Here is a 24,993-nt window from a genome sequence, read left to right on the forward strand (position 1 = left end):
ATAATCACGTTTCATCAAAGATAAATTAACGTTGTTACCCTAGGGTAAACTGGGTAACACATGGCACACTGACACAGCTTAACTTATTGTTACTATAAAAATCTACAAGGTTAATATAGCTGGCTTCTCTTTCTTCCCCTCCATTTCTCTGCTTTCTTTTGTATCTGTAGTTATCATTACGTATATGTATTGTTGCATTTGAAGAACTGTATTGTTGATAATAGAAGTAAATTATTGGTATTGTTCATTATCAATAGCGCTATTTCTATTGGTATTTGTAATGCTCCATTTGTAGTGTAATAATGCTCATTGTCATTTCTGTATTATTTATTTCACTAACTGCTTCTCTGCTAGCACTTTTACCATCATATTTGTGCATATTGTATTTGCTGATGTTGCTCTATTGTTGTTGTTGCTGTTGTTGTTTTTGTATCTCTGTCTGATCCCCCTCTCGTCCCCACAATTTCCCCCTCTGTCTTGCTTTTTTTCCTCTTTCTATCCCCTCCTGCTCCGGCCCGGCTGCACCAAACGATAATATAAATACAAATAAGGCAACAAGAGAAGTATCCTACACTTCTCTTTTGTAAAGTAAATCTGAACAGCCGATATGGACATCTACATCAACTATATGATTTCCCTGAGAAGCAGGACAGGACAAAAAAATAAAGATAAATAAATAGTGCTGATAACGTCCACATTTTCAAATGGAGAAAAAAAGTCCTCCTTTCTGTCCAATACCACATTAAAGTGGTTGTTTTTGGCATCTTATTTGTCCAGATTCCATACAACTTTGTATACACTTTACAAGAAATACATTGCGGGCAAACTCCGTAGCTTGCTAGCTGGTTTGCGCTAGCTTTCTGAGACTCTTATTTTGTTAGCACAGGTGGGATGGAGCAGCGCTTTTATTGTGAAGACAGGAACTGTGCGGTCAGTCTTTAGGCTTCTGACAGGAGGTACGGTTGAAATAAAAAGTGTTAATCGCCTTCCTGGCGGTCTTTTTTTCCCTTCGCACTGAGCTGGCAGCAGCCAGCATCATCTCACAAGACCCTCGGGTGCCTTGAATGTCAATCGAGTGACGAAAGTGACGTCATAGTGAAGATTTATGATCGCTAATTTTTAGGTCTATTTTTTCAATGCCTGGCTGGCGGTCGACTGACACACCCTTCGCCATCGACCGGTAGCTCGCGATCGACGTAATGGCCACCTCTGATGTAGATGATCATATCTCCTGTACAGATTTACTTTAGAAAAGAGAAGTGTTGGGTACTTCTCTTGTTGCCTTATTTGTATTTGACTTTTTTAAATGTTTGGGTACATTATTTTTTAAACAAAAACCGTTTTGTTTTAAGTAATAAGGAAATTATTCAAAGCTGTTAATGTATTTTATGGCGGAATGTAGTTACCGTATTTTTCGGAGTATAAATCGCTCCGGAGTATAAGTTGCACCGGCCGAAAATGCATAATAAAGAAGGGAAAAAACATATATAAGTCGCACTGGAGAATAAGTCGCATTTTTTGGGGAAATTTATTTGATAAAACCCAATACCAAGAATATACATTTGAACAACAGGCTGAATAAGTGTACGTTATATGACGCATAAATAACCAACTGAGAACGTGCCTGGTATGTTAACGTAACATATTATGGTAAGAGTCATTCAAATAACTATAACATATAGAACATGCTATACGATTACCAAACAATCTGTCACTCCTAATCGCTAAATCCCATGAAATCTTATACGTCTAGTCTCTTACGTGAATGAGCTAAATAATATTATTTGATATTTTACGGTAATGTGTTAATAATTTCACACATAAGTCGCTCCAGAGTATAAGTCGCACCCCCGGCCAAAATATGAAAAAAAACTGACTTATAGTCCAAAAAATACGGTAATCATAGAACTGGTACCCAGTGTTAATGAAAAAGTTTGAATTCTGTTTTGAGTTTTGAATCGAGAATCTTTTTGAATCAAGAATCAATTCTTAATCAAATCATTACCCCCAAGAATCGAATTGAATTGTGTGGTGCCCAAAGATTCACAGCCCTAGTGGGCATGACAAACTTATTATCGATTGAGAATGGTATGTAGTGACACAAATATAAAACAACATTTTTTTTTTATATGCAAGTCTGACAAATACATGTCCTACTGTATATTCAGGGTATGGAGACTTACTAAGCAACAGGTGGTGCCAAGTAAGAACGTTTCTCCCTATCTGTCACATACACACATGTGCATACCCGTCATCCTCGGAAATTGATTGATTGATTGATTGAGACTTTTATTAGTAGGTTGCACAGTGAAGTACATATTCCGTACAATTGACCACTAAATGGTAACACCCGAATAAGTTTTTCAACTTGTTTAAGTCGGGGTCCACTTAAATTGATTCATGATACAGATACATCCTATGATATATACTATCATCATAATACAGTCATCACACAAGATAATCATCAGGGTATATACATTGAATTATTTACATTATTTACAATCCGGGGTGTGGAGGGGGGTTGGGGGGGTTGGGTTTGGTTGTTATCATCAGTCATCAACAATTGAGAACAGAGAAATGGATATTGAAACAGTGTAGGTCTGACAACACTACACTACAGAAGAACTTCTGTTTACGGACCCATTTATTTGCAAACGTTTCCATTTACAAACTTTTAGATCAAGTCAAATGTGCCTCTGTGGGCGAACCATGTCTCTGTGTACTAACGCTTCAATTATTTTGTGTTCCGCCTGCAAGCAAAAAGCAGGGCACAGTGTTTTAGTGTTGAGGCAAAGCCCTCAACGTCACTTGCTGCACATTGCAGGACACTACCAGTCTTTACACCAGTGTGTGCCTTTTCTGTGTTTTTTTTTTCTTCGTATTTTGGCAAGTTTCGCCCATTTTGCCAACTCACCATGAGTCCCAAAAACTCAACAGGCCAACATGCAAAAAAGAAGATTGCTCCATAATTTTGTTTTAAAAAGACTATTTGCCAGGAGCATGTTAATGGTGCTCACAAGCAATGTTCCCTCCAAGTTAAAGTTAAAGTACCAATGATTGTCACACACACTAGGTGTGGCAAAATTATTCTCTGCATTTGACCCATCACCCTTGATCACTGCCTGGGAGGTGAGGGGAGCAGTGGGCAGCAGCGGTGGCTGCGCCCGGAAATCATTTTTGGTGATTTAACCCCCAATTCCAACTCTTGATGCTGATGGCCAAGCAGGGAGGAAATGGGTCCCATTTTTATAGTCTTTGGTATGACTCGGCCCGGGGATTGAACTCACGACCTACCGATCTCAGGGCGGACTCTCTAACCACTAGGCCACTGAGTAGGTGTACTAGGCCACTAAGTAGGTCTGGGGTAAATCGTGGGGTAAATCCTAAACTGCGCTTAAAGGGGAACATTATCACAATTTCAGAATGGTTAAAACCATTAAAAATCAGTTCCCAGTGGCTTATTATATTTTTTGAAGTTTTTTCAAAATTTTACCCATCACGCAATATCCCTAAAAAAAGCTTCAAAGTGCCTGATTTTAACCATCGTTATAAACACCCGTCCATTTTCCTGTGACGTCACACAGTGAATACAAACAAACATGGCGGAAAGAACAGCAAGATATAGCAACATTAGCTCGGATTCAGACTCGGATTTCAGCGGCTTAAGCGATTCAACAGATTACGCATGTATTGAAACGGATGGTTGTAGTGTGGAGGCAGGTAGCGAAAAGGAAATTGAAGAAGAAACTGAAGCTATTGAGCCATATCGGTTTGAACCGTATGCAAGCGAAACCGACGAAAACGACACGACAGCCAGCAACACGGGAGAAAGCGAGGACAAATTCGGCGATCGCCTTCTAACCAACGATTGGTATGTGTTTGTTTGGCATTAAAGGAAACAACTATGAACTAGGTTTACAGCATATGAAATACATTTGGCAACAACATGCACTTTGAGAGTGCAGACAGCCCAATTTTCATCAATTAATATATTCTGTAGACATACCCTCATGTCAGCAGGCCAGGGAAGCTAGGATCGATATTCTTCTCTTGATCATCTTCGGTGGCATAAGGGACGGTGTGAGCCAAGACATCCAGGGGGTTTAGCTCGCTCGTCTGCGGGAACAAACTGCCGCCATTGCTTGCCGTGCTACCGAGGTCCTTTGTCCCTGAATTGCTCACACACTCCGGCAGATTCAATGGGGGTCTGGCGGCAGATTTCTTTGACTTTATCGTTGGAAATGCATCTGCTTTGAGTGTCGCAGGATATCCACACATTCTTGCCATCTCTGTCGTAGCATAGCTTTCGTCGGTAAAGTGTGCGGAACAAACGTCCAATTTCTTGCCACTTTCGCATTTTTGGGCAACTGGTGCAACTTGAATCCATCCCTGTTCGTGTTGTTACACCCTCCGACAACACACCCACGAGGCATGATGTCTCCAAGGTACGGAAAACAGTCGAAAAAACGGAAAATAACAGAGCTGATTTGACTCGGTGTTTGAGAAAATGGCGGATTGCTTCCCGATGTGACGTCACGTTGTGACGTCATCGCTCCGAGAGCGAATATTAGAAAGGCGTTTAAATTCGCCAAAATTCACCCATTTAGAGTTCGGAAATCGGTTAAAAAAATATATGGTCTTTTTTCTGCAACATCAAGGTATATATTGACGCTTACATAGGTCTGGTGATAATGTTCCCCTTTAAAAGGAACTTGAACTGTAAAAATTATACACATATTGACTATGTACCACTTTGCACTACAACTTAATGAGTTTAATACAACCAGCAGTAACAACTGATGACAGGAAAAGGATGACCAGCAGCCATAGTGTTATGACTTATAAAGAGGTTATTGCAGCAGTGCCAACTTTTTCATCAGGTGATGGCAGAAATGCCAGGGAGATCACTCTTTTTATTCAATGATCAGTTGGATGCTCGTTTTCCAGAGGATGAATTTAAATACTTTTCTGCAATTGAAATTGAAGCGCTGAGCTCAGACATTAATTTTGAGTTTGGATCCACATACATACTGCCATATAACAGCTACTGTGTGGAAGTGTGGGAGAACACATATAAGAGTAACATAAAGGCATTGTATCAACTACAGAAAAGAGCTACAAGGATTATTCATAAAGCAGATAATCTAGAACACACTAACAGACCATTTATTAATTCTGGTTTATTGAAACTACAGGCGCTAGTAAAGTTACATGTGTTATGTTTAAGGCTAAAAGTTAAATATTACCAGCAAATATACAAAAAATGTTTGTCATCACTTCTGAGAATGAAGAGAAAACTGTAAAAAAAAAAGTTGAGAAAACGCACATTTTCAAGTTAACATAATGCAACAAGATTTTTAAGTTTTCTCAACTTTTGACTACTGCTGGCCAGACACCGTTTTGGTAGTTATACATAGTGAAACTTTATTTCTGAGTCTGACTAACTTGAAAACTATAATTAGTCCAACAAAATATACCGAAACAGTGTCTGGCCAGTAGTAGTCAAAAGTTGAGAAAACGCAAAAAATCTTGTGGCATAATGTTAACTTGAAAATGTGCGTTTTCTCAACTTTCTTTTTTTTTTTTTCAGTGCATAGAAGAAAATATGCTATATATATATATATATATATATACACACACACATATATACATATATATATATATATATATATATATATATATATATATATATATATATATATATATATATTCCGCCCTATTGTAGCTGAGATAGGCTCCAGCTCCCCCCGCGACCCCAAAAGGGAACAAGCGGTAGAAAATGGATGGATGGATATATATATATATATATACATATATATATGTATATATATATATATATATATATATATATATATATATATATATGTATATATATATATATATATATATATATATATATATATATATATATATATATATATATATAGCCACAAGGTGCCATCAAGTGAGTTGTAAATGGTACATCATTTTGACGGGCTGCAGAAAATAAAATAAAAATTGACAGTGGGTCTGTTTAGTTTTTGCCTCATCCCTCACTTAAAGCGCGAGGGAAGAATCCGCTACCGACCTGATAAGACCTGAGGAGTCCGAAAGAGAAAGAGATGCTACACGGTGGCTGTTTGAGCACACTTTAGCTAGTCCTGGATAAATTAACCAACCTCCTTCTTTAATGCTTCTGTCACATGTGGGATTCCATGAGGCAAACATTCATTCAGACCCATTGTAGATGAAAAAATTATGACATGCTGGGTTATAAAGTTCCACTCCAGTCCTGTGTGTGGCAGTAAAGCACATTACAAAGTTGGCGCCAAAAAACAAGGTACAGAGAGCACATTTTTTGTTTGTTTTTTACCACCAAAACTCCATCTGTTGTATCTGGTGCTCTAATTGGCCCAATACAAGCGGACTGGATCTGCACCAAAATGATACGGCTTCTTCCTTGGCACACCGTTGATGTGTCTCCATGATATTTGGGAGGGAAATACATTGTGAACGCTTGTCTGGGAAGTTGAGCCGTCTTTGCTTACCGAAAGTGTTTTTGTATTTCTTATTTCGGGAAGGGAGTGGAGGGAGTCGTTACAGTGACAGCATGACTCATCATGTGCGTGGCATGTCTCCCAGCTAATAAGAGCCAAACCCCGAGATGAGAGGGGCGGAAAGAGGCGAGCGGCGGAAACACAAAAGACGTCGAGAGCAAGTCAGAGACGGCTCGCTAACAAGGTCTTGAAGCGAGTGTTTGAGCTCCAAAACTGAAATGAAGATGACAAAAGTCCCAGCGAGAGAAAAGAGGCGACATCAAGGCGACGCCCCTCAAAGGCGCGTCACTTTTGAACGCCTCGGATTTCTGTGGATGCGTGCATGTTTGGCGCTGTGTCTCTGACAGCACTTTCCTCGCAGGTTGCCTTAGAACAACGTGTTTATTCATCAGTTTTATTAGGTTGAAATTTTCGATGGGGAAAGTTGGAGGGGATGAAAACGAGAAGGCTTTCCAGTATGGCGCCTCGCTCCGACACAAGCGCCGCACCGAGCCCGCCGACAGCCCCGGGACAGAATAGATTACCACTTTGTCTCCGCCGATAATGAACCCGTGACAAGTGCGGGGGACCCGGGAGGGGGCACGGTGCCAGTCAGCACTTTCGTCTTGGAGCGGCACGGGGGAAGGAGGAGGGAGGCGAGGAAGATCTCTTTAAAGTCACCCGCTCTCTGCAGCCGTCGTCAGGCGGGCGCAGCAATCAGGATGGAGATAAGATAAGAAAAGCTGCAGACGCTGCAGCTCACCAGGAGCGAGGGCTTAGCTCGGTGGGACCGTCGGGTCGGGCGGAGACCAGAGATGTTTTTCTGCCTCTGTGTTAGAGTGTGTGATGCGAGGGGTCAAACCATCTCCTGAGGTCAATAGGGTCCAGGATCTTACTCCACTAAAGCAATTTACGCAGTGAACACACACTCAGACACACACACACACACCTTGATAAAGATCTAACAGCTTAAAGTTTTAAAAGAACAACATAGTAAAAGGATCCTTACTCAACACAAAACAGTGTACGCCACAAGACCGCCAGCCAAATACAGTGCATCCGGAAAGCATTCACAGCGCTTTCTTTTTCATATTTTGCTATGTTCCAGCCTTATTCCAAAATTTAAATAAATCATTGTTGTCCTCCAAAATCGACATATATCGTAAGAATGTGAAAGAAAGTTTGACATTTTTGCAAATGTATTGAAAATAAAAAACTAAGAAATCACATGTACATAAGTACTCACAGATCACTCTTACTAGGGATGGCCAACCCTCTAAACTGAGCGATCGAGAGAGAAGGGCCAGAGTCAGGGAGGTGACCAAGAACCCGATGGTCAATCTAGCATTCCTCTGTGGAGAGAGGACAACCTTCTAGATCAGGGGTCGGGAACCTTTTTGGCTGAGAGAGCCATGAAAGCCAAATATTTTAAAATGTATTTCCGTGAGAGCCATATAATATTTTTTAACACTGAATTAGGGATGTCCCGATCCGATATTTGGATCGGATCGGCCGCCGATATTTGCCAAAAAATGCGTTTCGGCAAGGCATGGGAAAATGCCGATCCAGATCCAGTTTTTAAAAAAACTCCGGTACGTGTTTTCCAACGCACCTATCTAAATAATACATTCCACTTTTCTGCTGCTCCCTAATTTCCGTTCCGCATTTTCCAGCACACCTTCAACACATCCACAGGTCTGTGGATTCTCACGCAGTTGCTTTTAGCTGCTGGCATTACACGACAGGCTCTTCTCACTCTTTTCTGTGTCTCCCTCTCACAGACAGCAAGCGCACCTTCTTACACACGTCACATACTGTCACGTCATACGTCACATACGTATACGCCCTCTCCCAGCAGAGAGGTGGCAGCATGGCTAACGTTAGCTGTGATGCTAGCGCAGCCGTGTGACCAACGTTCTCTCTAAGGTGCGCGCCTGTGCAATTGCGCACGGCAAATCTATGCCACGCACAAAATCAAATAAAAAAATAATCGCATAACAATTTTCGACACTCGGCCACGACAGAGAAAACAGTTTTCGTCATCATTGTTCAAATATTGTAACGTCTGTCGAGACGTTTATCTCCATTCGGTGCCACACGTCCACACCATCAAAATGTCGAGGCAAACATTTTCAGATCAACACCGTATGAAAAAAATAGTGATTTTTTTTAGTTGTGATTTCCTTCTCTGCATGAAAGTTTAAAAGTAGCATATATTAATGCAGTATGAAGAAGAATGTTTTAATGTAGACACATAGAATCATCATACTGCTGTGATTATATGCATCAAGTGTTCATTCAAGGCTAAGGCAAAATATCCACAAAAAAAATGGTGTATCGTGACATGGCCTTAAAATATCGCAATATTAAAAAAAGGCCATATCGCCTAGCCCTAGTTCAATGATGCCATTTCTGTTTGTCATTTATAATTTAGTCTATTTTGTGTTTATTCTTGAATAAACAGGTCAGTTTCTTGTTACCAACCATTGTGTATTATTCAAACTCCCCTAATTCAGATGGCTAGTTGTTATCAAGAGTACTAAAACCCTTTTCAACATGATTCTGACAACTAAGTAGGCTAAATAACTTTAAACTTTAATACATGCTCGGATAGGCCGGTATCGGTCAGTATCGGTATCGGATCGGAAGTGCAAAAACAATATCGGTATCGGATCGGAAGTGCAAAAACCTGGATCGGGACATCCCTACACTGAATACAACGAGATGCGTGCATTTTTAAGTAAGACCAACATTTTTAGAGTATAATAAGTCTCTTATTCTTTTTAATAACATTGCTTTTTTGAAGCTAACCAACAATGAATAAAATACTTCTTACCATTAATGCAACTTCTTGAACAGGTGCGGTAGAAAACGGATGGATGGATTAAAATGCATGAGAATGTTTTATATTTTGAACGTTATTTTGAACACTGTGGTTACCAGCTGAATTATTCATTACTTATCGTGTTAAGCAATGTCAGCTAAGATTTATCTGAGAGCCAGTTGCAGTCATCAAAAGAGCCACATCTGGCTCTAGAGCCATAGGTTCTCCACCCCTGTTCTAGAAGGACAACCATCTCTGCAACAATCCACCAATCAGGCCTGTATGGTAGAGTGGCCAGACGGAAGCCGTTTCTCCGTAAAAAGTTTCCCAAAGACTCCCAGATCATGAGACACAAAATGATCTGCTCTGATGAGACAAAGATTGAACTCTTTGGCAAAAATACCAGGCATCATGATTGGAGGAAACCAGGCACCACTCATCACCAGACCAATACCATCTCTACAGTGAAGCATGGTTGTGGCAGCATCATGCTGTGGGGATGCTTTTAGCAGTAGACACTGGGAGACTAGTCAGGATAGATGGAAAGAAGAATGTACAGAGACATCCTGGATGAAAACCTGCTCCAGGGCGCTCTTGAACTCAGACTGCAGCGACGGTTCATCTTTCAGCAGGACAACGACCCGAAGCACATAGCAAAGATATCAAAGGAATGGATCCAGAACAACTCTGTAAATGTCCTTGAGTGGCCCAGCCAGGGCCCAGACTTGAATCTGATTGAACATCTCGGGAGAAATCTGAAAATGGCTGTGCACCGACGCTTCCTATGCAACCTGATGGAGCTTGGAAGGGGTGAAACTGCCCAAAGATAGGTGTGCCAATCTTGTGGCATTGTATTCAAAAAGACTTGAGGCTGTAATTGCAGCCAAAGGTGCATCAACAAAGTACTGAGCAAAGGCTGTGAATACTTATGGACATGTGATTGTTTAGTAGTTTTTATTTTTAATAAACTTGCAAAAAAAAACAGGTACTAATCTCACCAATGAGGGCCTCAAAGCAGTTCGCCATGGCGTGACGCAGGTCCGACTCCCGGCACAGATCTGGTCCGTGAGCGTAGAGCATGAAGCGATCCAACTCCAGTTTCTGGAAAAGACAACACAAATTCCAATAAGCTCTTATTCAAAATAAAACACTAACAGAAATAAAGATTTGATTAAAAATATCATATTAATTTGAATTTAGGAAGACTCCTCTTTTCAAGACACTTTTGTGGGAAAATATTTTAACACAAAATGTAGCGTTTATCATCTAGTATTGATCATATTTCTTAGCTGCGCAACAGCTTAATGATTATGCTTCACTTATGCCCAACATTTTTAAATTAGCATCAGAACTCTCCCTTTGCTCAGTGTTAGGTTAAAAAGGTCATTCGGTCCCTTTATTCTTTTTTTTCTATCAATGAAAGCGTGTATTATTTATATGGTGCTGGGATACACATGATTCCGGCCTTTAATTTTTTTGTCCTGCCCAGCCACTTAGGCAAATCATATTTCTTTTCTATCAAAGAAAGATTTTTTTTTATATGGTGCTGGGATGCACATGATTTCAGCCTTTAATTTTTTTTTGTCTTGTCCAGCCTGAGGCAAATCATAGTGTTGATGTAGATGCCCATATTGCTGTACAGATTTACCTTATAAAAGAGAAGTGTGGGAAGATACAGTCTCTTGTCGGTCCCTTTATTCGTGTGCAAAAGCAATCAGACCAAACCCGTGTGCGAACCAATCAAGTGGTTTCAGTCCACTTGAAAGTTGAGTCTCTGTCCTCGCTTCCTTGCAAGTGAATTTTGGTGTGGTTCACTGAGGTACCACAGGCCAGAGTGAAAATGACAGCCAAGTTTACGGAAAAATGACAAATAAAGAAGAGACCATGTGATCTTTTGGGTCTAGACACTGGATAAAGACAACAACACTTTCTATCTGGGTCAATCTGGTAACTAGGGATGGATAACTTTCACATTTGAACCGATACAGGTACTCAACAGTACCACATTTTGTAACTTCAGTGTGTTTATGTGGTAATAAATGTTAATTTGTTTAATAATAAAATAAAAAATTTTAATTTAACATTAAACAGTGAGCAGATAATACGCCCGCAACTCGCTCTCCAACTGCTGCATCAGCCAGCCCAAATAACGACAGGAAAGTTCACCACATGTACATGCGGAAGAAGGGCGAGTAGTTTTTTTGTTTTTTTTTACTCCTTTTCTTTTCTCTGACCGCACCGTAAAATAACCCCCCCCCCCCTCTTTATTTCAGGAATCAACACGTTAACATCTCGTCTCAAGGAAATAGTCTTTGCCATTAAGTTGAATGTGCCAGTTGTGTCTTTTGATGAGTCAGTCCCACATAGGGTTCATACTGTCAGTATTGTACTTATTAGGGATGGGCGATAAAACAATATCAATGTACATCACAAAATAGATATCAATAAAATCAATAAAACATTTGATACATTTTAATTTTTTTCTTTGTTGTAAGAAGAAATCGGAAGTTGCGAAGCAAGGTAGACCAAAACTGGTTAGAAACAAGGCACACCGCTAAACCTTAAAGCGGAACATTATCACCAGACCTATGTAAGCGTCAATATATACCTTGATGTTGCAGAAAAAAGACCATATATTTTTTTAACCGATTTCCCAACTCTAAATGGGTGAATTTTGGCGAATTAAACGCCTTTCTATTATTCGCTCTCGGAGCGATGACGTCACAACGTGACGTCACATCGGGAAGCAATTCGCCATTTTCTCAAACACATTACAAACACTGAGTCAAATCAGCTCTGTTTTTTTTCGTTTTTTCGACTGTTTTCCGTACCTTGGAGACATCATGCCTCGTTGGTATATATACATACATACATACATACATACATACAGGTAAAAGCCAGTAAATTAGAATATTTTGAAAAACTTGATTTATTTCAGTAATTGCATTCAAAAGGTGTAACTTGTACATTATATTTATTCATTGCACACAGACTGATGCATTCAAATGTTTATTTCATTTAATTTTGATGATTTGAAGTGGCAACAAATGAAAATCCAAAATTCCGTGTGTCACAAAATTAGAATATTACTTAAGGCTAATACAAAAAAGGGATTTTTAGAAATGTTGGCCAACTGAAAAGTATGAAAATGAAAAATATGAGCATGTACAATACTCAATACTTGGTTGGAGCTCCTTTTGCCTCAATTACTGCGTTAATGCGGCGTGGCATGGAGTCGATGAGTTTCTGGCACTGCTCAGGTGTTATGAGAGCCCAGGTTGCTCTGATAGTGGCCTTCAACTCTTCTGCGTTTTTGGGTCTGGCATTCTGCATCTTCCTTTTCACAATACCCCACAGATTTTCTATGGGGCTAAGGTCAGGGGAGTTGGCGGGCCAATTTAGAACAGAAATACCATGGTCCGTAAACCAGGCACGGGTAGATTTTGCGCTGTGTGCAGGCGCCAAGTCCTGTTGGAACTTGAAATCTCCATCTCCATAGAGCAGGTCAGCAGCAGGAAGCATGAAGTGCTCTAAAACTTGCTGGTAGACGGCTGCGTTGACCCTGGATCTCAGGAAACAGAGTGGACCGGCACCAGCAGATGACATGGCACCCCAAACCATCACTGATGGTGGAAACTTTACACTAGACTTCAGGCAACGTGGATCCTGTGCCTCTCCTGTCTTCCTCCAGACTCTGGGACCTCGATTTCCAAAGGAAATGCAAAATTTGCATGGTTGGGTGATGGTTTGGGGTGCCATGTCATCTGCTGGTGTCGGTCCACTCTGTTTCCTGAGATCCAGGGTCAACGCAGCCGTCTACCAGCAAGTTTTAGAGCACTTCATGCTTCCTGCTGCTGACCTGCTCTATGGAGATGGAGATTTCAAGTTCCAACAGGACTTGGCGCCTGCACACAGCGCAAAATCTACCCGTGCCTGGTTTACGGACCATGGTATTTCTGTTCTAAATTGGCCCGCCAACTCCCCTGACCTTAGCCCCATAGAAAATCTGTGGGGTATTGTGAAAAGGAAGATGCAGAATGCCAGACCCAAAAACGCAGAAGAGTTGAAGGCCACTATCAGAGCAACCTGGGCTCTCATAACACCTGAGCAGTGCCAGAAACTCATCGACTCCATGCCACGCCGCATTAACGCAGTAATTGAGGCAAAAGGAGCTCCAACCAAGTATTGAGTATTGTACATGCTCATATTTTTCATTTTCATACTTTTCAGTTGGCCAACATTTCTAAAAATCCCTTTTTTGTATTAGCCTTAAGTAATATTCTAATTTTGTGACACACGGAATTTTGGATTTTCATTTGTTGCCACTTCAAATCATCAAAATGAAATGAAATAAACATTTGAATGCATCAGTCTGTGTGCAATGAATAAATATAATGTACAAGTTGCACCTTTTGAATGCAATTACTGAAATAAATCAAGTTTTTCAAAATATTCTAATTTACTGGCTTTTACCTGTACATCATATACATACATACATACATACATACATACATACATACATACATACATACATACATACATACATACATACATACATACATACATACATACATACATACATACATATATATATATATATATATATATATAGCTGTAAATATACTAATATATATATATATATATATAGCTGTAAATATACTAAATGAGGTGTTAAAATCGCCATGTTAAACGGCTAATCCTAATCAGTAGCATGTACTGTTTATGGCATAGCCAATGTAAATTAGCATCAAGCCAGCACATTTAGCAAAATGGAGCCTGACCTTTGAGAGCTTTTTTTCCCAGACATGCTTGCTTTGTTGGCATGGACAAATGAAATATTACCCAGAGGCAGTTCACTATCAATATGCATGTTTTCTCGTCCAATGTTTGAGCTGGACCAGAGTCTGCAACCAGATGTGACGTCACGCCCAACAAAGGTATTAAAATATACGATACATACAAATAATATGATAATTTTGGTTCTGATTTTAAGTTAATCTGTACTTGACAGTACCGATGGAATATGGTAGCTAAAAAGACCCATTCCTACTGCTAAGTACTTTAGTGTGGTCCTTTGAGTCCCTGTGTGCATAACATAAACGGAAAACATTCTTCTTATGTTAATAAAATGCATTTTATGTAAATGTTTGCAAACTTATTTCCTGCCAACCGCAGCCAAAGTCCAACTCCAGCAGTAGAGCAAACAGTCAGGGTGCTACTTAATTATGGCTGATAGCTACAGGTGGTCGCCCACCCCCTGTGAAACTCCAACTCATGAACGCCCAAAATCTGAGGGAGCGCTCCCTCTTTAAAGTCCTCCATGTGGCGGATTGCGCCGTTGCTGGATGAAGATATATATATTTTCTTTTTTTTGAAGGATAATTACGAGTGTTCTCGAACAGACGGCTTCAGCGCTCCAGCCCGCTGAACAAGTTGGCAACGGGACGTGCGCTGGATCGCGCTCACGTGAATTAAAACAAGGCCGACTGCTGCAGCGCGGCGCTAATGCAGATCGGAGCGGCTGCATCTTTGTATTCAGCGGGGAGCGACATGAAAGATGGACGTTTTTAATTGCTTTCTCCACATCGCGGGACCATTGCTGTTGTGTTCTTTGCAAAGCGAGTCAGTCAACGATGCTCAGCTCTGCGAGGGGAGCTCGGGAGTGTTTCAGGAAGACCTGCGGGGGCCCGCAGAGACTCCGCTCTCGGCCTCCAAAACAACAACCTTTTAACTCCAATTACAAAACCTGTAAGGGCAAAATTGAAAAAAAAGGGTATGGATGGCAGCTAGGTGAAATTTCCTGGTCTCCCATGAGCCCCGTTAAAGAGAGGCAGGCACTCAAACAATCTGCTGTCAGTTTGCAGACCTTTCCACTGGGGGTGCTTGTTATGAGGAGATGGGTTCACCTTAGCGAGCATGGCGAGGTGCTGGTTCTGCACTATGGCTGTTCTGTAGGTGGCCAGGCCTCCTTCCTCCAAGGTGGGAAAGAGGTAGTACAAGTGGACACTGTGGAGAGAGAAATTAATGCTTTAGTTCTTCTTTTCAATTTATATTCAATTGAATAAACTGCAAATACAAGATATTTAATGTTTCCAACTGTCGTATTTTACGCTTCATATTGTGCCACACATTTTCAATGGGAGACAGGTCTGGACTACAGGCGGGCCAGTCTAGTTCCTTCACTCGTTTACTATGAAGCCACGCTGTTGTAACATGTGGCTTGGAATTGTCTTGCTGAAATAAGCAGGGGCGTCCATAATAACGTTGCTTGGATGGCAACATATGTTGCTCCAAAACATGTATGTACCTTTCAGCATTAATGGTGCCTTCACAGATGTGTAAGTTACCCATGCCTTGGGCACTAATACACCCCCATAGCATCACAGATGCTGTCTTTTGAATTTTGCGCCTAGAACAGTTCGATGGTTCTTTTCCTCTTTGTTCCGGAGGACACGACATCCACAGTTTCCAAAAACAATTTGAAATGTGGACTCGTCAGACCATAGAACGCTTTTACACTTTTCATCTGTCCATATTAGATGAGCTCGGGCCCAGCGAAGCCGGCGGCGTTTCTGGGTGTTGCTGATAAATGGCTTTCACTTTGCATAGTAGAGTTTTAACTTACACTTACAAATATAGTGACAAATTGTAGTTACTGACAGTGGTTTTCTGAAGTGTTCTTGAGCCCATGTGGTGATATCCTTTACACACTGATGTCGCTTTTTGATGCCGTACCGCCTGAGGGATCGAAGGTCACGGGCATTCAATGTTGGTTTTGAGCCTTAATGCTTATGTGCAGTGATTTCTCCAGATTCTCTGAACCTTTTGATGATATTACGGACAATTGATGGTGAAATCCCTAATTTCCTTGCAATAGCTTGTTGAGAAATGTTGTTCTTAAACTGTTCGACAATTTGCTCACGCATTTGTTCACAAAGTGGTGACCCTCGGCCCATCCTTCTTTGTGAATGACTGAGCATTTCATGGAATCTACTTTTATACCCAATCATGGCACCCACCTGTTCCCAATTTGCCTGTTCACCTGTGGGATGTTCCAAATAAGTGTTTGATGAGCATTCCTCAACTTTCTCAGTCTTTTTTATCACTTGTGCCAGCTTTTTTGAAACTTATTGCAGGCATCAAATTCCAAATGAGCTAATATTTGCAAAAAATAAAGCTTTCCAGTTTGAACGTTAAGTATCTTGTCTTTGCAGTCTATTCAATTGAATATAGGTTGAAAAGGATTTGCAAATCATTGTATTCTGTTTTTATTTACCATTTACACAACGTGCCAACTTCGCAGGTTTTGGGTTTTGTACACACGACTGTCGACTTCCATTTTAGGGTGGACTGAAGATGTATGCTCCCTCCTGAATCCTTTATTCAAAATTGTTTCAGCACTTTGCACAGAGTTTCTAAACCACCCCAAAAAAGGACACATTGCTGGTTCCACAGCTGGGTTTCCGGGCAAGTTGCTTTCATTTTCATTAGGAGTTAGCATTGCCCCAAAACCGCAGCGTGTCATTTGATTTCATCGGAATTAAAACTGGCCACTTAATTCAAGTAATTTGTAATCAATTCAGAGACGGGAAAGCAGGTGGCGTTCTGTTTGCACAAAATGACTGTAAGGTCCATTTGTCAGCTTTTGAAATGAATAAAACATTGGGAAATAATTACACATTTTTATCCACTTTTCCACATTATCATCCCTTTTTATAGGGGTGTGCTGATACAACTTTTTCATTACAAACACAAACCGATATCGGCGCTTTCGGTATTGGGCAATACCGAAATTGATATAATACAATACCAGCGGGAATCATTCATACTTTTATAATTTTTTAATGTGGAAGGTTAGAAAAGCCTTGATCAAGTGAAATTAGTCAGAGAACAATGGTATGTATAAAAAACATTTAAGATTAAAGGGGAACATTATCACCAGACCTATGTAAGCGTCAATATATACCTTGATGTTGCAGAAAAAAGACCATATATTTTTTTAACCGATTTCCGAACTCTAAATGGGTGAATTTTGGCGAATTAAACGCCTTTCTAATATTTGCTCTCGGAGCGATGACGTCACAACGTGGCGTCACATCGGGAAACAATCCGCCATTTTCTCAAACACCGAGTCGAATCAGCTCTGTTATTTTCCGTTTTTTCGACTGTTTTCCGTACCTTAGAGACATCATGCCTCGTCAGTGTGTTGTCGGAGGGTGTAACAACACGAACAGGGACGGATTCAAGTTGCACCAGTGGCCCAAAGATGCGAAAGTGGCAAGAAATTGGACGTTTGTTCCGCACACTTTACCGACGAAGAAATCTGCCGCCAGACCCCCATTGAATCTGCCGGAGTGTGTGAGCAATTCAGGGACAAAGGACCTCGGTAGCACGGCAAGCAATGGCGGCAGTTTGTTCCCGCAGACGAGCGAGCTAAACCCCCTATCGACCCTAGCTTCCCTGGCCTGCTGACATCAACTCCAAAACTGGACAGATCAGCTTTCAGCAAAAGAGTGCGGATGAGGGTATGTCTACAGAATATATTAATTGATGAAAATTGGGCTGTCTGCACTCTCAAAGTGCATGTTGTTGCCAAATGTATTTCATATGCTGTAAACCTAGTTCATAGTTGTTAGTTTCCTTTAATGCCAAACAAACACATACCAATCGTTGGTTAGAAGGCGATCGCCGAATTCGTCCTCGCTTTCTCCCGTGTCGCTGGCTGTCGTGTCGTTTTCGTCGGTTTCGCTTGCATACGGTTCAAACCGATATGGCTCAATAGCTTCAGTTTCTTCTTCAATTTCCTTTTCGCTACCTGCCTCCACACTACAACCATCCGTTTCAATACATGCGTAATCTGTTGAATCGCTTAAGCCGCTGAAATCCGAGTCTGAATCCGAGCTAATGTCGCTATACCTTGCAGTTCTTTCCGCCATGTTTGTTTGTGTTGGCTTCACTATGTGACGTCACAGGAAAATGGACGGGTGGTTAAAATCAGGCACTTTGAAGCTTTTTTTAGGGATATTGCGTGATGGGTAAAATTTTGAAAAAAAAAATTGAAAAATATAATAAGCCACTGGGAACTGATTTTTAATGGTTTTAACAATTCTGAAATTGTGATAACGTTCCCCTTTAACTGTCTGGAATCGGCTTAACCTGTCGTTAAGTTAAGTGGAGTGGTAATTGTTTTTTGGTGACAATCAAATTAAGCCCATGAAGCAGTAAATTGAATGATGCTGACATGTTTGTTAATGGATACTGTCTAATAGGCTTCTTCCTTGGAGACTTTATGTGCAAGTAACATGCAACTATAATCATTTGATACCTGTTTATATTCACAAATGTCAGGTTTTAGACTGCAATATTGTTAAAATTTCAAGGTAAAAAAAAACATTTTTTTTCTCTAGAATTTAGTAGGTGTGGCTTATACGTATATCGGTGAGCTCTATAGTCCGGAAAACACGGTAAATGTTAACTAGCTGTCTAGCTTTGCACATATTATAATCCCGACAGTTTTTGCTGATATCCGACCAATATCCGATATCAAACACAGATTGGGACAGACCTACCCTTTTCACCCAATATTTTGGAGAAATTTTATTACCAAAAACTTCAGATAGATTTTTACCTTGTTATATATTTCAAATTAAGAAATGTGTGCAGTGGGCAGCAATAGGGCGGGTTTTGCCTGTGTTATAAAAAATTATTAAAATTATTCCTGCATGATTTGCATTTTCACTACTCTTAAAAAGTCCTTGGAAATCTGAAAAGTCTTAACTAGCTAATAGATACTTTTTTTTTTAACCTGGTACTGTCAGTGAAAATGCCACTATTTTTTCAGCATGGACAGGGGACGGTAACAGAAATTCCTCCGGTGGAAAAGGGGCGATGATACAAAACTAAAGTTGAGAGACAACTTTTAAACCGTCAATTAGCCGATCAGAGCTTGAATAAGAGCTCCTAATTATAAAAAACTTTGAGGGAATGAGCACATTCCCACAGAAGCATGAAATATTTAATCACAAATATTGCAATAGGACTTATTTATTTTACATCATCCGTTTCTAAAGATGCCCTCCTTACCCGTAAATAAGCCTGACGCCACACAAACTTTCCGGCATCGCTTCTAGAACGTCCTAGAGTTTCATGCTGGCTGCACGGCAGCTTCTCAGATGGCCTTCCCGGGGCAGCTCGCTGTGAGTGTGTGTGGGTTGGCTGGAGGGGAGTGTGGGGGGTTAGCAGGCATTTGGTCGGATCTGCTGTAGCCATTTAACTGGACAAGAGGCTGATAAATAATTCAGGGCGCCAGAACGCGGGCTGAGCATGTCTCATCCGACGCCAACAATCCAAGACGTGGGCAGAACAATGGAAGAAGGAAGGAACTCGGAAAATCATTTGTTTGTCTGCTGCGAGGGAGATATTGTTCATTTTTTATTTCCAAACTCCAAAAATCTGTTCAGTATTTAAATTTTTTTTTTTTAGAAAATACATTTGGTTTTACTAAACCCTTTGAAGTGTAATACTCACATGACTGCACTACTAAAGACAATACCATTGTCAATGGGGCTGCAGCTATCGAATATTTTAGTAATCAAGTCATCTATTGATTGGATTGTCCGATTCATCGATTCATCGGATAAAACTAATTTTGTAGCCCTGATACGCATTTTAGGGAAAATATTTGAACTAAAAAAGGATTGTTCTGCTTTTTTTTTCTAATTAATGCACATCAACAATGAAATTGCACTTTTAAGATGTGCATTAACAAAAATAAAAAAAATTAACAGATCACGACACTCACACACCACAGCTCTCATGTTCACTCCATCGGGAAACTATACCCGCATATTTAAAGTTCCAGGCACTGCATGCGGTGGCAGTTGATACATTTTTATTAGTCACTCTCAAACAATTAATCGAAGCAACAGAATATAAATCAAAGTTTTTCTGATCAAATTAATTGATTATTCATTGTAACTGGAATCACCAACACCAGTGCTATCATGGCAGTAAACATCAGACATGATCATTAATCTATGATTATGGATGGGTACCGTTCACATTTGAACTGATACAGTACCAATTCACGGATACCGGTACTCATCCGTATCAATTTTTGTACTTTGTTTTTGATGATAAAATTCAATTTTTTTATTGCAACATTTAAAAATGACCCAATTACAATAACTGCTGTCCAGTTGTTATAACTTGTTTGATTATCATATTATCATTTGCAAGTATGACATTTAACTTCCATAACAGTCGCAAGTCCAAGGAGTTAAAAGGCGGTATTGTGATATATATATATATATATATATATATATATATATATATATTATTTTTATTTTTATTTTTTTTAACTTTTTTTTTTGTGGCACCCTAAAGAGTGTTAATACTCTTAAGTATTGTACTTATTATGCACCAGCTGTTTGATTGTAACGTGCATTTTACACTGAACAAAATTGTAAACAACACTTTTATTCTTGCTCTCATTTTTCATGAATTGAACTCAAAGATCTAAATCTTTTACTATATACCGTATTTTTCGGACTATAAGTCTATACTAGACTATAAGGCTCCAGTGTGATTTATATATGTTTGTTTCCTTCTTTATTATGCATTTTCGCCAGGTGCGACTTATACTGCGGTGCGACTTATACTCCGAAAAATACGGTACAAAAAAAAAAAAGACCTATTCCTCTCAAATATTGTTCACAAATGTATCTAAATGTGTGTTAGTGAGCACTTCTTCTTTGCCAAGATATCTATACCACCTCACAGGTGTGGCATATCAAGATGCTGATCAAACAGCATGATTATTGCACAGGTGTGCCTTATATAGGTGTACCCACAACAAAAGGCCACTCTGAAATGTGCAGTTTTATCACACAACACAATGCCATAGATGTTGCACGTTTTTGGGGAGCGTGCAGGAATGTCCACCAAAGCTGTTGCCCGTGAATTGAATGTTCATTTCTCTACCATAAGCTGTCTCCAAAAGTGTTTCAGAGAATTTAGCAGTACATCCAACTGGCCTCAAAACCACAGAACATGTGTAACCACACCAGCCCAGGATCTCCACATCCAGCAGGTGCACCTCCATTATGGTCTGAGACCAGCCACCCGGACAGCTGCTGCAAAAATTGGTTTTCATAACCAAAGAATGTGAGAAACCGTCTCATGGAAGCTCATCTGCATGCTCGCTGTTCTCATCGAGGTCTTAACTTGACTGCAGTTTGTCGACGTCACCGACTTGAGTGGGCAAATGCTCACATTCGATGTCTTCTTTTCTTGGATGAATCCCAATTTTAACTGTTCAGGGCAGCTGGCAGACAGCGTGTGACATCGTGTGAGAGGGCAGTTTGCTGATGTCAACGTTGTGAATGGAGTGGCCCATGGTTGCCAATATCCAGCAACTTTGCACAGCCATTGAAGAAGAGTGGACCAACATTCCACAGGCCACAATAAACAACCTCTATGCAAAGAAGACATGTTGCACTGCGTGAGGCAAATGGTGGTCACACTAGATCCTGACTGCTTTTTTGACCCCCCTGTACCCCCAATAAAGCAAATCTGCACATTTCAGAGTGGCCTTTTATAGTGGGCAGCCTAAGGCACACCTGTCCAATAAACATTTTGTCATTTTGATATGCCACACATGTGAGGCGGGATGGATTATCTTGGCAAAGAAGAAACGCTCACTAACACAGATTTAAACAGATTTGTGAAGAATATTTGAGAGGAATGAGTATTTTGTGTGTATAGTAAAAGTTTTAGATATTTTAGTTCAACTCATGAAAAATGAGAACAAAAACAAAAGTGTTGCATTTATATTTGTTCAGTGTAGTAGTTGTTATTGTTAAAATAGCCATGTAAAATCACTAATGCTAAACAGTACCATGTCAATAGTGAAGCCAATGTTTAACGGTGTTACAAAAAAGATCAATTAGAATAATACATAACGTTGGATGTAGAGAACATACAAACCCTTTATTTATTGAATCAAAAATATTGAAATTCAACGATTTGGTGCATTTGCAAACAGCTAAAATTATGTACAAATCTAACTATAACCTGCTACCCAAGAATGTACAATAATTATTCTCAACAAAAGAGGAGAAATATAACCTTAGAGGAAAATCAAATTTAAAACAGTTGTATGCTCGTACAACACTTAAAACCTTCAGCATATCAGTATGTGGAATTAAATTATGGAACTGATTAACCAAATAAATCAAACTAAGCACCAATATGATTCAGTTTAAGAGACTGTTCAAACTACAAGTGTTCACAAAGTACACAGATCAAGAATTATGATAAACATCTTGAACCCTTTTTTTCTTTCTTTTGAGATAAAGATTATTTATGTATTTAATATTTGTTTACTTACTATGGCAGTGGTTCTCAACCTTTTTTTCAGTGATGTACCCCCTGTGAACATTTTTCCCTGTGAACATTTTTTTTAATTCAAGTACCCCCTAATCAGTGCAAAGCATTTTTGGTTGAAAAAAAGAGATAAAGAAGTAAAATACAGCGCTATGTCATCAGTTTCTGATTTATTAAATTGTATAACAGTGCAAAATATTGCTCATTTGTAGTGGTCTTTCTTGAACTATTTGGAAAAAATAACTAAAAACTTGTTGAAAAATAAACAAGTAATTAAATTATAAATAAAGATTTCTACACATAGATGTAATCATCAACTTAAAGTGCCCTCTTTGGGGATTGTAATAGAGATCCATCTGGATTCATGAACTTAATTCTAAGCATATCTTCACAAAAAAAGAAATCTTTAACATCAATATTTATGGAACATGTCCACAAAAAATCTAGCTGTCAACACTGAATATTGCATTGTTGCATTTCTTTTCACAGTTCTTTTCGACAGACATTTTAGTAAGGGTCAAACCATCATGGCATGGGGGAAACTCTGGGTTTATGGTAATGAATGGAATAGCCTACTTGATTTGATGTTCAGTTTATGAACTTACATTCATATTTTGTTGAAGTATTATTCGATAAATATATTTATAAAGGATTTTTTAATTGTTGCTATTTTTAGAATATTTAAAAAAAATCTCACGTACCCCTTGGCATACCTTCAAGTACCCCCATTTGAGAACCACTGTACTATGGTATATTATTCATGTATTTATTCACTGTACTGTTACAGAGAACAAGGAAATGGGATAAAATTGCTATGGAATGAAAAGGGGTAGGATTAAATAAGCTCTGCTTCTTCCTACTCCTTTTCGGACGAGCTGTAACGAAACAACTGGAAATATGTGATGAATTACATTGTATTGTATGCATGTTCCAAATAAACTGAAAGTGAACTGTATATTTTGGAAAAGTGGAGCCATACTTTACTTATGTTGTGAGCATTTTTTGAGTCCTTTTTTTTGGGCATCAAAAAATGGGTCGTTTGGCTTAATTTGCTCAATCCAAGTGATCGCCAAGTGCGACCAGCGTGACATCACACGCAACCCAGGAACTGTAAATTAGCACCGTTGAATGTTACGTGAATCGTGCCCAATAAATCCGGCGGGATTCGGTCGGTGCCAAAAAAGTACCTGATTCGGTACCCATCCCTACCTATGATGTATGAAGGTGTTCCAAAAGTTCATTAGAGTGCACTTTTTAATGAAGAATCAGTTATTTTTGTGTATTATTCCCTCGTGATAAACTCCTGTGTGAGAAGGAGTCGGCAGGACGCAGGGTGGTTCTCTCTGTAGGTAGCGTGCACGATTAATAATAGCGAGGTATAATTAGCCCCCGTGCTAAGCTAAGTGTCGGGCAGCAGTGACCGCACACGCCCCACAGTCAATAACACACTAAGCGTTGCAGACAGCTAATTGCAAGCTGTCATGACAACTCTTCAGGCCGGGGGGGGAAAAATGGGAGGGTATAGAAATTATATCCCACTTCCAATTACTAGTAAATTGTCTCCAGCAAAGAAGACTATCGTGACAGACACTCAAAGAAAGACGGAAAAGGGAAAGAGGTCTGACAGCGTTGCCGTCGACTTCAATTAGCAATTGCGTCTATCAAGAAGACAGGAGCGCCTTTCTCTCACCTGGTGAGAAACTCCACGACTGCATCGCCGAGGAACTCCAGCCTCTCGTTGTGATTGATCCTGAGGATATGGGGAGATGTGAGGAAGGCGAAATACACTGGAGAACCAGCGCACACTCGACAAGCATAGCGCTCAGTCGATGTTGAACAACACAGACAGGTAATGGTCGATTCTGCTACAGAGGACAAGAAAAGCCATCAAAACCAAATTCCTTCTTCCTCAGTTTGTCACACTCATTTGCAAAGTTTCCTAGAAATGGACTAAGTAGTGTTTGTGTAATCGTGCTAACAAACAGATGGAAATAGGTAATAACAGGTAATAACAAGCACTCGCGCTGCCCTTGAAATTAGCTTTTCTCATTTCCGCCCAGATATCCCGTCCTTCTACAGTTAAAAGCTAATTTTCCTGTCAGCGGGCCTGCAGGGAATATTAATCACAAAGATGGTTCCTTTGATTGCCCCTGCGGTCAGCGATAGCATGAACACATGTGTGTCCGCGGGCGGCCTACCTGGAGGGGGAGGGGTCATCTTGTCCCAGGCGAGACATGATGTTAATCAACGTGTTGATTCCTGAAAAGA

The 24,993-nt window shown here is 40.0% G+C and overlaps 1 protein-coding gene across 2 annotated transcripts in view; it reads right to left on the reverse strand.

Annotated features, from left to right (window-relative positions):
- Positions 1 to 24,993, reverse strand: part of drosha (drosha ribonuclease III) — a 298,514-nt gene that overhangs the window by 157,790 nt on the left and 115,731 nt on the right. For both annotated transcript variants that reach the window (XM_072913522.1, XM_061965099.1), the window contains exons 19-22: positions 24,924 to 24,984; positions 24,416 to 24,475; positions 15,246 to 15,345; positions 10,338 to 10,440 (exon numbers count right to left, since the gene is read on the reverse strand). In XM_072913522.1, the coding sequence (XP_072769623.1) occupies positions 10,338 to 10,440; positions 15,246 to 15,345; positions 24,416 to 24,475; positions 24,924 to 24,984 (324 nt within the window). The remainder of the gene's footprint in view (positions 1 to 10,337; positions 10,441 to 15,245; positions 15,346 to 24,415; positions 24,476 to 24,923; positions 24,985 to 24,993) is intronic.

This window comes from Nerophis lumbriciformis, linkage group LG07 (genome assembly GCF_033978685.3).
Source record: "Nerophis lumbriciformis linkage group LG07, RoL_Nlum_v2.1, whole genome shotgun sequence".
NCBI classification, from domain to species: Eukaryota; Metazoa; Chordata; class Actinopteri; order Syngnathiformes; family Syngnathidae; genus Nerophis; species Nerophis lumbriciformis.